The following is an 11,733-nucleotide window of genomic DNA, read 5'->3' as shown; positions in this document are numbered from 1 at the left end:
CGCGTCGAAAAACTCAAAGTGGGAGAAGAGGCAGTGGACGCCTGTCGTTGGGAGTCTCGTGACCGCGAGTCGGGAGGAGGAGGACTCTCATTGTGACTCGGCAGCGGGCGCCGATGTCCCACGAGAAGCGGTTCTCGTCGCGGATGGTGCACGCGAGCCCCGACGCCTTCTCGGACGCCTCGACCAGCTCCCAGTTGGTGTAGCCGAGCTCGGTTAGCCGGTAGGCGGCGCACAGCCCAGTCGGGCCGGCGCCGATGATTGCGATCCGCGGGTTGTCGCCGAGCTTCGGCGCGTCGTCGCTATCCTCGGTGAAGGCGGGCCCGGAGTGCTCGAGCGGGTCCACCGAAGGCGACGGGTGGGCCGGGTCGTAGTGCTTGAGCCTGAGGGGTGCACCAGAGCCAGGTTAGACTCGTGACTCGTGCCAGCTGACGCTGCCCGCCGGGTCGCGTCGCTCGAGCCTCCAGTCCCAGCCGTGCCGCACCATCGCCTACGGGAGAGAGGGCCGCGGGAGGTGCGCGGACGCCTCTCGCGAGCGGCGCGCCTCTCTGGCCGCCGCCTCGATGTCGGCGTAGCGCGGCTCCCAGCCGATCTCCGCCTTAATCTTGGCGGGGTCCGAGTAGAGGGCGGGCGGGTCGCCGGGCCGCTCCTGGGAGAGGGTGAAGGGGAGCGGCCGCCCGGTCACGCGCTCGACCACCTTGATGATCTCGAGCACCGTGTACGGCATCCCGTTCCCGACGTTGTAGTAGAGCAGGCTGTTCCCGCGCAGCGCCGCCATCAGCTTGACGTGCGCGTCGACCAGGTCGGTGACGTGGATGTAGTCGCGCGCGGCGGAGCCGTCCTTGGTCGGGTACGACGAGCCCATCACGCGCAGCTCGGGCCGCAGCCCGAGGACGACGTCGTACGCCGCGTCCACGATCCGCGGGTACAGCTTGTTGGCCTCGTGCCGCAGGTGCGGCCCGATCCGGCCGCGCGGGTCCGCCCCGACGACGTTGAAGTAGCGGAGGAGCGCCGCGGAGAAGGCGACGCCCTCGCGCTTGCGCGCCTTGACGTACGCGATGATCGCCTGCTCGGCCTGCAGCTTCGCCGCGCCTACAGCCAGCCGCCGCACCGCTCCTCTCGAGCCGCTCGCAAGCGTCGCCCGCTCGGCCAGCGCGGGCGCGGTCGCCGTACGGGTTGGTTGGGCGCTGCGGCGTCTGCTCGGTGATCGGAAACTGGGTGGGCGAGCCTGCGGGGGGGGTGGAGGTGGGGGTGGCGGCTGGGCAGTGGCCGGGGGGAGGGCGGGGCATCAAGACGGCGCGCTCTCGGCGCGACGGAAGCGGTTCCATCTCGGCGTTGCGGCATCTGCGGCGGCCGCACCAAATGTGGCGCACGAGGAGGAGAAGATGAGCTTGCTGACTCCGGCGGAGCCCATCGCGCGGAGCAGGGCGACGGTCGAGACCGTGATGTTCTGGAAGTAGTCCTCCGGCCGAACCATCGACTCGCCCACGTACGCGTTGCCCGAGAAGTGCACCACCAGCTCGACGGCTCGCTCGCGCAGCAGCGCCGCCATCTCAAACTGGCGGGCGACGTCGAGCTGCGCGAAGTGGAGCGGCTGCCCCGCCGCCTTGGCGAGCTCCTGCAGCCGCAGGATCGTGTGGATCGAGCCGCGCGACAGGTCGTCCACCACCGTCACGTTGAAGCCGCCGCTGTCGACCAGCATCAGCGCAAAGTGCGAGGCGATGAAGCCGGCGCCGCCGGTGACGAGCACGTTGGTCACCCGCCCGTCGCGCGGCTGGACCACGTGCCCCGGGTCCGTCGACGGGAACCCTCCGCACGTGGTCTCCTGCGGCGCGCCAAGCATGCCGGCCGCGCTGCCGCCATGAGTGAAGATGAGCGCGGCGGCAAGGCCGAGCACGACGCCGACAAACACCCACGGCCAGCGATCAGCCGGCTTGGCAGCGCGTGCGGAGCCAGTGAGCGGCTCCTCTTCCCCATCGAGGGCCATCGCCGGAGTTGTGTGTACGCCTGCTGGCGGCGCTTCGGGCGGCTCCTGCCTGAGGTGTTCCGAGGGTAACTCCTAGGCCGCTGCGTGGGTCCCCGTCTCGAGGTTGTCTTAGGTCTGTTGTTGGCAAAGCAACGTTATGTAGCTGATTTCCTTTGGCCCCTTTCGTCTTTTCTCACTCAAAGGCACACCTCGGACCCAAGATCGCAGACAGACAGCGAGGACAGTCGGAAGGCACAACGTGTGGGTCCCAGCATGCAGGAAGGAGGGCGTCAGGGCGACCTGAAGCCCTCTATCTATAGTCGTAGGCATGTGAGCTCCAGGTACTAGCTCCAACGTCTTTTCTCTCACTCACTCAGTCAGTGCGAACTTGCCCTCGGACAAGGAACAGAAAAAATACAACACAAAAAAACCAAAGAAAGAAAGAAAGAAAACAGACAACCCAAGGGAGGGATGGGAGGACGGCACGCCGCCACCACACAGGGATTTTAAGGAGAGGTGTGTGGTGCGCTATCCGTCGCCCACCCTAGGGAGTCTGCCTCTTCCTATCTCTCTTCGCAGTCTACACACAAAAAAACCCTTCGGGTCGCTCCTCATCGCAAACCCTGTCAGCAGAGTCTCCTACGGGAATGTACGTAAGAGCTACATACACTGAAAAAACCCAAGAGAGGGGTTGGAGGGCGGGAGAATCCAAAAAAGCCGTCCAAAAAGCCACAAAAACCCAGCGAGCCTCCCGTTACGCGATTGCCGCGAAGAAACCACAGTTGAGTTGTCGGTGGGACGGACGTTTTTAGTGAGTGTCGCATGCGTTTCAGCGCGATCGGACCCGGAGCTGATAGACATACGTGTATGAGCACCGGGCTGCTCGCTCCATCGGCCGACGTTGCCATCGCGCACGCGCGCTGCCGTAGAGTCCTCGCGGTGTACATGCTTGCCCCCGAGCACCTGTCGCTGCTGGACGCAGTCACGACGGAGGCGAGCGAGACCGGCGACGGAGTTGAATTTGCCTGGGACGCGGCGCGGGTGCGTGCTCTGGGCTTGGTCTCCACCTGGCACCCGCCGCCCCGTCCGCCGCTGGTCCATCCCACCGAGATCCAGCCCGCGCCGGGCGGCGTCCATGCGAAGCGCGCCCTCGCCGAAGCGGGCAAGCGGTGCTCTGATGATCGCAGAGCGGTCCTCCTCCGGCTCGGGGCTCCTGTTCGCCCCGCCACGCAATCCAGTAGCTCTACCGACCGTGCGTGCGACGCGGCATCCGGGATGCCGAAGGCCATTCGGCGATCCACCAGTCGGCGCGCCGCCGCCCTGACGAGCCGGGGTTTCTCCAACCTCGCTGCCCGGCCACCCAGAGATGTGGACACGCAGTCAGTCCCGCTCGACTCACTGGACATCTCGCTCGCTCGCATGCGAGGCGAGGCGTTCCTCGCCACCGCTGCCGAGACACTCCCCGTGGTGCTGCATAAGTGCGAATGCGGGGAGGAGGGGGATGTTCGGCCGCCCACCCCGAGCTCGTCCGAGTTTCTCGACATTGCGACGCCGTGCGTGCTCCACGCCACGCCACATTCGGCGGCGGCGCGCACCGGTCCGGCTGACGGCGCGGCGGCGAAGAGGACGGTGTCAGGGCCGAATGCGGAGAGCGGAGAGGAGTTGATCGACGCCGCGTCCAGCCTGCACAACCTCAGTTGCGAGGCCCTTCCCTCGACGCACGACCTGCCGAGCCAAGGCAACTGGATTCGACTGGCGGCGGCGCAGCAGGCGGTGGGGACCCAGCCAGCCCGGGCCGCTATTAAGCCGACGGCGCGTACGACCTTCGGCACGGAGGCCCGCCTCTCCTCAGCATCGCGGCGGTGGAGCCATCAGACGGCGCTCCCGTTCACACGGCGCCTGCCCGCCCGGGAGGAAGCGAGGCAAGAGGACGCGCCTGTCGCGGGCTCGTTCCTGCCGCTCCGCCTTGCCACCCGAAGCGAGGTCCATGCCCCCCCACCTGGCCGGTGCGCTTCCGCTAGCTAGCTATAGCAGCCGGGGTGCGGTATAGCCGATTAGCCATTATGTAAGATGTACCCACGTGCACTGTATGAGATTATGAGAGTACTCTATGTGCTCCCGTTCGTCTCTCTATTGCGTTGCGTCGTATCTCGCCGCGCTCTCGAGCGGGTCGCGTTCGACTGCGCGGCCCGCAGTCCCGTGCTCCGTGGTGTGGAGACGCCGCCAATGGCAATGCCGGCGGCTGCCACGCCGAGCCGGCACGAGCCGCGCCGCGGCCCGCGCGAGCCGCGCGATCGACTTAGGGCTCTCTCTGCACTCACCACTCTGGCCCCGCCATCCCGCCAAACCCCAAACGGCGCGCGCGAAAAAGTCGTTCACACACAGCATACACGCCTGCCTCGTCAACCGCGCCGTAGTTTCTTTACGGCAAACGAAGGGGTGCATTACGTGTACTCCGCGCACCTTGCTTTTGTACAGCACGCGCCAGGCACGCGCGCCGCGCACCGATAGGTTCCAGAGCGCGCGTGCTGGCCACCCACTGCACAGCCCGCGCCCACGAATCGAGTTCAACCCACAATATTGGTATCCGGACCTCTCACAGGCGCTCCTGCGCCCGGCGCGAGCGGCGCGCCCGCGCGGCGCGCATCAACGCCTCCTTCTTCTTGCGGATCTTCTTGTCGTGGTTGTTCTCAAAGGTTTTGCGGTTGCGGAGGATGCGCAAGTGGCCAACCTGCGGGGAGGCGGCAGGGCGGCGCGTGTGTCACCCCGTCTCGAGGGCGCGGCTGCGCGGACGAGAGCCCACGCAGGCCAGGCGGAAGGCGGATGCGGAGGGCCGGAGGCGGGAGGCGGGCGCCAACCTGGTTCGTGGCGCGCTTGAAGCGGACGATGGCCTAGGGAGGATGGAGAGGGAGGTGACGGGGCGGGCTGGGTCGGACGAGGGTGCGGGGGAAAGGGAACGTCTGGGGCTGCGTTGATCAGACGTGTAGCTTGTGAGTGAGCCCCGCTCGCCACTGGGAGCCAGAGATGGCGTAATCCCCCGGGCGGAAGGCCTAATGTCGGCCGACAGCCATCCGCCCGGGCCCTCAGGAGGGGGCAATCGTCCTCATCTCATTGGCACAGCAGGCGCGGGAGCCAGCGGGGGCGGGACGAGCGAGGCGCCCCCGGGCGCGCGCGCGCCTTCTCGAGCGGCTCGCCCTGCTCCACCTCAATCTCGATGCGGGTGACCGCCTCCTTCATGAGGGGCGCGGCCGTTCGCGGCGGCGCCACGGCGCGCGACACCGGCGCGAGCAGCGCCGAGGCGGAGGCCAGGCCGAGAAGAAGCAGCGCCCAGAAGAAGCGCACGGCCATGGTGCTCGCTGAGAGCTCGCTGAGAAGAATTTTACAAAACTCCCTCGCACGACACTGGGCACAGGACTATGCGAGGTGGCATGAAGGTCGCTGCAAGAATTGGTGATAAACTGCGGAGAGAGATAGGAAGTGGTAGACGCCCGAGGGTGGGCGACGGCTAACACCACACTTCTCCCCTAAAATCCCTGTGTGGTGGCGGCGTACCGTCCTCCCATCCCTCCCTTGGGTTGCCTGTTTTCTTTCTTTCTGGGCACAGGACTGGGCACGGGACTGCTGAGAAGAATTCCTGCCGGGAACAATTTTTCCGGGCTTGGTCTCCCAAATCCCTGTGTGGTGGCGGCGTGCCGTCCTCCCATCCCTCCCTTGGGTTGTCTGTTTTTTTCTTTCTTTCTTTTCTGGTCTCCCACAACAATTCTGGTCTCCCACATCCCTCCCTTGGCACCGCGTTTTCTTTCTTTTTTCCGGGCTTGCCGTGCGTACGGCCTAGGCGAACAGTTCAACGCTGCGGCGCAAGAGGAGGGAACCTTGGAGAGACTGATATCGAACTCGCCGCACTTCTTGAGCTTGTCGGCCCCGGGCTTGCGTTCCGCGCCATTTCGTGGGTTCACGTTGAGGTGGAGGGTGATGGACTTGCCGGCGCCGGTCGTGCCGTCGGGGGAGAGCGAGACCTGTAGCCGCCATGTCGAATACGACGGGTTGCTGCCTGAGATGCGAGAAAAGTCGGAGAAAATCACGTCGCCAACCAGCAGCGGCCCATCCGCGCTCGCATCGGGCGGGAGGATGTCGACGAGCGTGACCAGCTGCGAGATATCGAGGCTGGCCAGCTTGCTCGGGGTCAGGAGCTGAAGGAGAGTGGACTCCTCAACGGCGAGATTTTCCGCCACCTCCCGCACGACATCCTTGTAGCCGGCGATGTCGGCAGGCGGGTTCGAGCGAACCGAGAAGCGCTCGGAGAGGCAGGAGAACATGCGCAGCGCGGCCTCGGAGTCGATCCCATCGTCAAGCCGGCTCGTGGTGGCTTCGAGCGAGGCGCTGAGGGCGCGCGTGATGCCTCCGCCCGCCGTCAGCGCCTGCGCATGGTCGCCCACGCGGACGCACAATTCCAGGAACTCGCAGTGCAGCGACTCGTTGTCGCACAGGAAGTCGAATATTGTTTCGCCGCAGTCGAAGTTGTCCGCCCCGCCGGCATTGAGGAGCGACTCGTGTGCCAGGCGCAGGAAGAGCTACGGAGGGTGGATCGGAGTCGAGTGGCGTGCGTGGCGAGAGAAGGGTGATGGGGCAGCATGAGAAGAGACCTTGATGGCGCGCCGCGAGCCTGGGAGCGGCACGACTGTGAGGCCCTCCTCCCGCGCGATGGAGATCGCGTCGGACGTCTCCGCGACTTGGCCTGCCGCGGCCGACGCCACGCCGGCCGAGACCGACGCCACGCCGGCCGGCGCGGCCGATGCCGCGCCGGTCGAGGCAGAGACCACGTCAGCCTTGTCGGCGACCACCACGGCCGATTTTTCGATGTCGGCGGCGGTGGCTTTGTCGATGTGGACCTGAAGCTCCGGCGAAAAGGCGACGAGCGCGGCCCCGTTGGTGTGCAGGCCGACGGTGTCGCCCTCGCCGAGCAGCACGACGTCGGACTCGAAGGCGTGCTGGAAGAGAGGCTGCCAGATGTCGTCCATCGCCAACGCGAAGAGGGTTGCCGGACGGAGGAGACAGGAACTGCGGGTGACGCACTTCGCGAAGACGGTTGCCGTCCACAACGAGCTTGCGCGACCGAGAAGCGGCGCTGTTGGAAAGAATTCCTGCTCCGCGAACACACTAGGCGGGCTGCGCGCACTGGCACTAACACTTTGAAAAAAATCGCGAGTTTTGAATTTTTTTGCCGGCGAGATCGCCTCTCAACGCATACTAGTATACTAAAGGGCCTAGCCTCAAGGACGCTCTGTCGAGGCTGCAACGGGGTGACCAAGACAGTACAGCAGGGCAGTGGCAAGGCCGTGGGGCTCGAGGGCCTGCCCAAACGTACAGACTACAGCGCAGGGCGCCCTGTACGAGTACCGTATCTCACTTCGCAAACAGCTTCGCGTAGCACGCGGCAATCTGGGCGGCGAGGCTGCCCGTGCGGTCGACCTCGAGCATCCCACATGCCGCCTTGGCCACCTCCGGGATCTTTGCACCCTCCGCTAGCCCCAGCTCGGCGGCGAGCTTGTCAGCCATGTCCTTGACGGAGCCGCTCGCCCGCGAGGGCACGCCGCCCGACGCGCCCGCGGCATGCGATGCGGCGCCCGGAGAGGCGGTGGGCGGCGACGGCGAGCTGGAGGGCTGCGGCGGCGTGGTCGCTGGCGGCCGGTCCGGCTGTGGCCGCGCCTCCACCTCCACCTCGACCACCGACTCTGCGCGCAGCGCCGACTTGGCCGGAGGCGCCGCCCCCGTCGTCGTTCTCGGACTCGCCGACAAGATGACTGGCATGTCAGGACGCGCGACGGCGACTGCCGCGCCGCCTGCCGGCCGCTTGTGCGCCTCGCCGACCCGCAGCGTCGCCGGGTCGAGAACGGTCTGCGGCCCGAAACGGCCCGATGGCTCGTGCCGCTCGACGGCCGCCCGAATGCGCTGGCCGGAGCGCACGCCTCTCGCGTATCGGCCAAAGCAGACGAACTTCCGGCCGTTGGCAAAGAGCCGCACAGGCCCGTTGTGACGCGTCTCCTGCACACTCTCGACGACGAAATCCACGGCTTCCCCACGCTGCGGCGGCGTCGACAACGAGACAGTGCGCGGCTCCGTCGCCGGTGCGATCGTCTTGGCGGCTGGCGGTGTGGCGGCCGGCTGGCCCGAGAAGGCAGACCACTCTCCGTCAGCGATCAGCGGCGAGAGGAGCTGCTCTGCGGCGGCGGCGGCGGCTGTCGCGGCGAGGCCGACCTGTGCACGGCCGGAGCCGTGAGGAGACGCGGTTCACACACATGCACATGCGCAACATGCACAACAGCGTGTGCGTGTGGCTGCCTCTGTGGTTCCTCTGCAGTTGTGGCGGAAAGGTGTTGTGGGAGGCGAATGGGGGGGGGGGGGGGGGCGGTGGCAGCGGCATGAGGTTGGGGCGAGGCGCGCACCAGTGGCCCGGACAGCGCCGCGACGAGCTTCTGCCGCTGCGCAACAGCAACCTGCCGCAGGGTGGCGCTCGCCTCGGGCTCGCGGCGGCGGCGCACGGCGGCCGCGTACTCTGAGACGAGCACGGAGAAGTGCAGCGTGAGGAGCAGCTCGCGCCGCTGCCGCGGGTCGACGCCGTCGGCCAGGACCTGCAGGAAGGTTCCGAGAAGGGTCGAGGGAGGCTCACGGAGCAGCGAGCCAACTCTGCCGCGGGCCGATGCGCAGCAGCCGAGAGGCAGCGCGTCGGCACCTAGGAGACCTCGGAAGGAAGGTTCGGAGGAGGTTCGCGGACGGGTCCGGAGAGGCAGCACGTCTGCACCGCCGTGGCGCGTGTAGAGCAGGGCCGCGTGCTCGTCCTTGGCCTGAGGGGCGGGGGTGGGGAGAAGGGGGCGCTGGACGGCGAGAGGAATAGGCACGAGGAGAAGGGGGCGGTGGAGACGAGGGTGGAGGAGGAGAAAAAAGAGGCGAGGGGGAGGAGGAGTTCAGACCTCGCCCTTGGCAAGCGCGACGAGGGCGCGCATGCCCTCGTGCGACCCGCTCTCGCGCACCGCCGCGAGGACGCTCTGCGAGGGCTTGGCGATCGGAAAGTACTCGCCTGGTTCCGCGGCGTCGTGGGAAGGGCAGGTCGTTGTACAGCGAGAGGGCTGAAGCTGCACGTGCGTCCCACCCCGTGTCCCACCCCCGCCCGCTGTGGCATCTCAGCACTCGCCTCTGTCAAAGGCGTGCAGCGCAGAGAGGTTTTGCTCGTCTCCGTGGGAGGCGGTCACCACCGGCCGGTCCAGCGCACGCGAGAAGACCTGCGCCGTGCGGACGCACACCACGCACGAATACTTGAAGAGCTTCGAGACGCCGAGCGGCCTGTCCGCCTCCACCAGGTCGCACCACGCCTGCGCCTCTGAATGTGGCTTCTCGCCCCAAGCGTTCGCGGCCGAGCCCGTCTTGTTGACGGTTGAGACCGCGATGCCATCGGCGAGCTTGCCCGCGTCGCACAGCTCGCAGACTAGGAACTCGCCGCTTTTCGTCGGCGGCTTCACCACACGCTCACGCGGCCCGAACTGGCCAACCGCGGCATCGAGCTGAGAGCTCGTTGGCGTCATGCGGCGACCGCGTGTGGCGAACCCACTTGGGTTGATCGGCGTGCCAGTGTCGCAGTAGTGCTGGACCGCCGTTGACGCCTTGCGCGAAGGCAGAGGAGCCGGCGAAGAGCCGGGTCGGACCCGGCTAGGTGGCGAGGCCATCATCGAAGAGCCATCATGATTGGGTTCGGCTCCTAGCCGGGTAGGGGACACAGCGCGCCCGCCCTGGTGCGTTTGACTAAGCACATGAGGCAGCAATCGGCACACGTGTCATGCGGGCATTGCTGCATCGGGGTTCTCAGGGAAGCTGTCAGGGTCGAACCCCGAGTCACACACAACAAACGAGTACCCAACGCGGCCAAAGGATATCCACCTCGAGAACCTGGAGAGAGTCGACAAACAGCTGGCAGACGAACCGACCCTCATTCATTCACGTTGACATCTCTCTCAAAGTTGGACGATGCCGGCGAAACCCGAATTGCTAACATGAGTCATGAGTGTGCAGTGAATCCCCGTGTCGGATGTAAGGTAAGGTAAGGTAAGTAAGGTAAACTTCTCCACGCACACGAGGTGGTGGGGCAAGGGGGGGCGACCCTCGCGTCTCCACGTCTAACGACAGGAGCCCCACGGCATTAAAAGTGCAAGGCCCAGTGCGCGTGGGTGAGCGGTGTGTGTGTGTGTGTGTGTGTGTGTGTGTGTGTGTGTGTGTGTGTGTGTGTGTGTGTGTGTGTGTGTGTGTGTGTGTGTGTGTGTGTGTGTGTGTGTGTGTGTGTGTGTGTGTGTGTGTGTGTGTGTGTGTGTGTGTGTGTGTGTCAAGCTGCAGAAACGAGCTTTTAGTGGCACTGAGATTATGGTGCGCGCGGAGCGCGCTGGTGCTACTCGGACATACGCGCGGAGCGCGCTAGCTAGACACACGCGCGGAGCGCGCCGGCTAGATACCGCGGAGCAAGCAAATCAACGCAACCGTTCGAATGCTGACGCCGCAAGTCGTTGCCGCCGGTTGCCAAGGTGCGCCTGGATTGCTCAGCAGCACAAGCATCCACGGAGCCAGCGAGCGCCGAGCGACATTGAATTGACTGAGCCGGACCGGGACATGTCGGCGGGCAAACTTGTAAAATGGTTCCGATAGCGGAGGTAGCTCAGCAAACGTGAGAGCACGGCCTGACGATCAAGCACGAGAGCGACGAACGGAGGCGCAGATAACTGGCGATGAACTCACTGCTGATCGTGAGAGCCCCTCTCTCTACTCAATGGGCGACAAGCCTCTCACTCAATGGAAGGGGCACGAGCGGCTCAGAGTACCCTGAAGTGACAGTCGTCACGGGACTCTAGCCTCCGGAGCTCGCGCCTCTTGTCACCAATAGAGCACATCGTGCGAATTATCCGGATGTGGGCTCTCTCATGCCCTGTGATGTACGTACACACGTACGGTCGTTCGAACCATGTGGAATGAGAGGATCCGCCGATGCCTTCAGAGGGAACGCACGAGAAAAGGAAAGAATGCCGGATAGCGCTTTAGCGCGGCCCGGGTTCTTTACAGGTAGTGCGTGAACTTCGAACTTCCGCCCCAGCGGAAGCCAGCACGACAACTTTACCAAACTTGGAACATGGAAAGTGCCGCGCGCGGCAGAGCCTCTCTGCTCGCCGCTGCGCCTGCCACAGCTTCTGTCGCCACCCGCCCTCCCCTGCGACCGAGGTGGGGGTCGTGGCGTGCAGGACGCCGCGCCTCGTTTGCACTCTGTCCTTCACAGGTGGCCTCTGGCGCCTGTACGGCGCACTAGCCCGTCACGCTATAATCGCTAGGGCGATGCCCGATGATCGTCGAGAGCGTGGCAGGACCACGGCAGCGTCTCCGACGCTAATCTAGAGAGGTCGGCGTCGGCCGACGCCGCGCCTCTTCACACCTCTCTGTTCACAGGTCGCCTCTGGCGCCTGTTCGGCGCACTAGCCCGTCACGCTATAATCGCTAGGGCGACGCGCGATGATGGTCGAGAGCGTGGCAGGGCCACGCCGACGTCTCCGACGCTAGAGAGGTCGGCGACGGCCGACACCGCGCCTCTTCACACCTCTCTGTTCACAGGTCGCCTCTGGCACCTGTTCGGCGCACTAGCCCGTCACGCCAAGCGCTAGGGCAATGTGCGATGATGATCGAGAGCGTGCGCAGCCACGCCAGCGTCTCCGACGCTAATCTAGAGAGGTCGGCGACGGCCGACG

At 65.8% G+C, this 11,733-nt stretch overlaps 3 protein-coding genes across 3 annotated transcripts; all 3 read right to left on the bottom strand.

The window, feature by feature from the left end:
* Positions 1-13: 13 nt before the first annotated feature.
* Positions 14-1,984, bottom strand: EMIHUDRAFT_459151 (hypothetical protein; the record flags this gene model as incomplete). The annotated part of the gene is made up of 4 exons (XM_005768914.1): positions 14-380; positions 522-1,089; positions 1,166-1,225; positions 1,357-1,984. The coding sequence occupies 4 exons, from the start codon at positions 1,982-1,984 to the stop codon at positions 14-16; spliced, it is 1,623 nt and encodes a 540-aa protein (XP_005768971.1).
* Positions 1,985-4,407: 2,423 nt separating this feature from the next.
* EMIHUDRAFT_459150 (hypothetical protein) lies at positions 4,408-5,311 on the bottom strand (the record flags this gene model as incomplete). Its single annotated transcript, XM_005768913.1, has 5 exons — positions 4,408-4,426; positions 4,615-4,694; positions 4,822-4,854; positions 4,945-5,013; positions 5,168-5,311. 5 exons carry the CDS (start codon positions 5,309-5,311, stop codon positions 4,408-4,410), a joined length of 345 nt encoding a protein of 114 aa, XP_005768970.1.
* A 2,055-nt stretch (positions 5,312-7,366) lies between these two features.
* EMIHUDRAFT_459149 (hypothetical protein) lies at positions 7,367-10,558 on the bottom strand (the record flags this gene model as incomplete). Its single annotated transcript, XM_005768912.1, has 6 exons — positions 7,367-8,218; positions 8,407-8,592; positions 8,932-9,038; positions 9,231-9,618; positions 9,869-9,901; positions 10,484-10,558. The coding sequence occupies 6 exons, from the start codon at positions 10,556-10,558 to the stop codon at positions 7,367-7,369; spliced, it is 1,641 nt and encodes a 546-aa protein (XP_005768969.1).
* Between the last annotated feature and the right edge of the window lie 1,175 nt (positions 10,559-11,733).

This window comes from Emiliania huxleyi (genome assembly GCF_000372725.1).
Source record: "Emiliania huxleyi CCMP1516 unplaced genomic scaffold EMIHUscaffold_442, whole genome shotgun sequence".
Lineage (NCBI taxonomy): Eukaryota > Haptophyta > Isochrysidales > Noelaerhabdaceae > Emiliania > Emiliania huxleyi.
The sequence above is the reverse complement of the archived record's forward strand: the minus strand, read 5'-3'. Positions and strand labels throughout refer to the sequence as shown.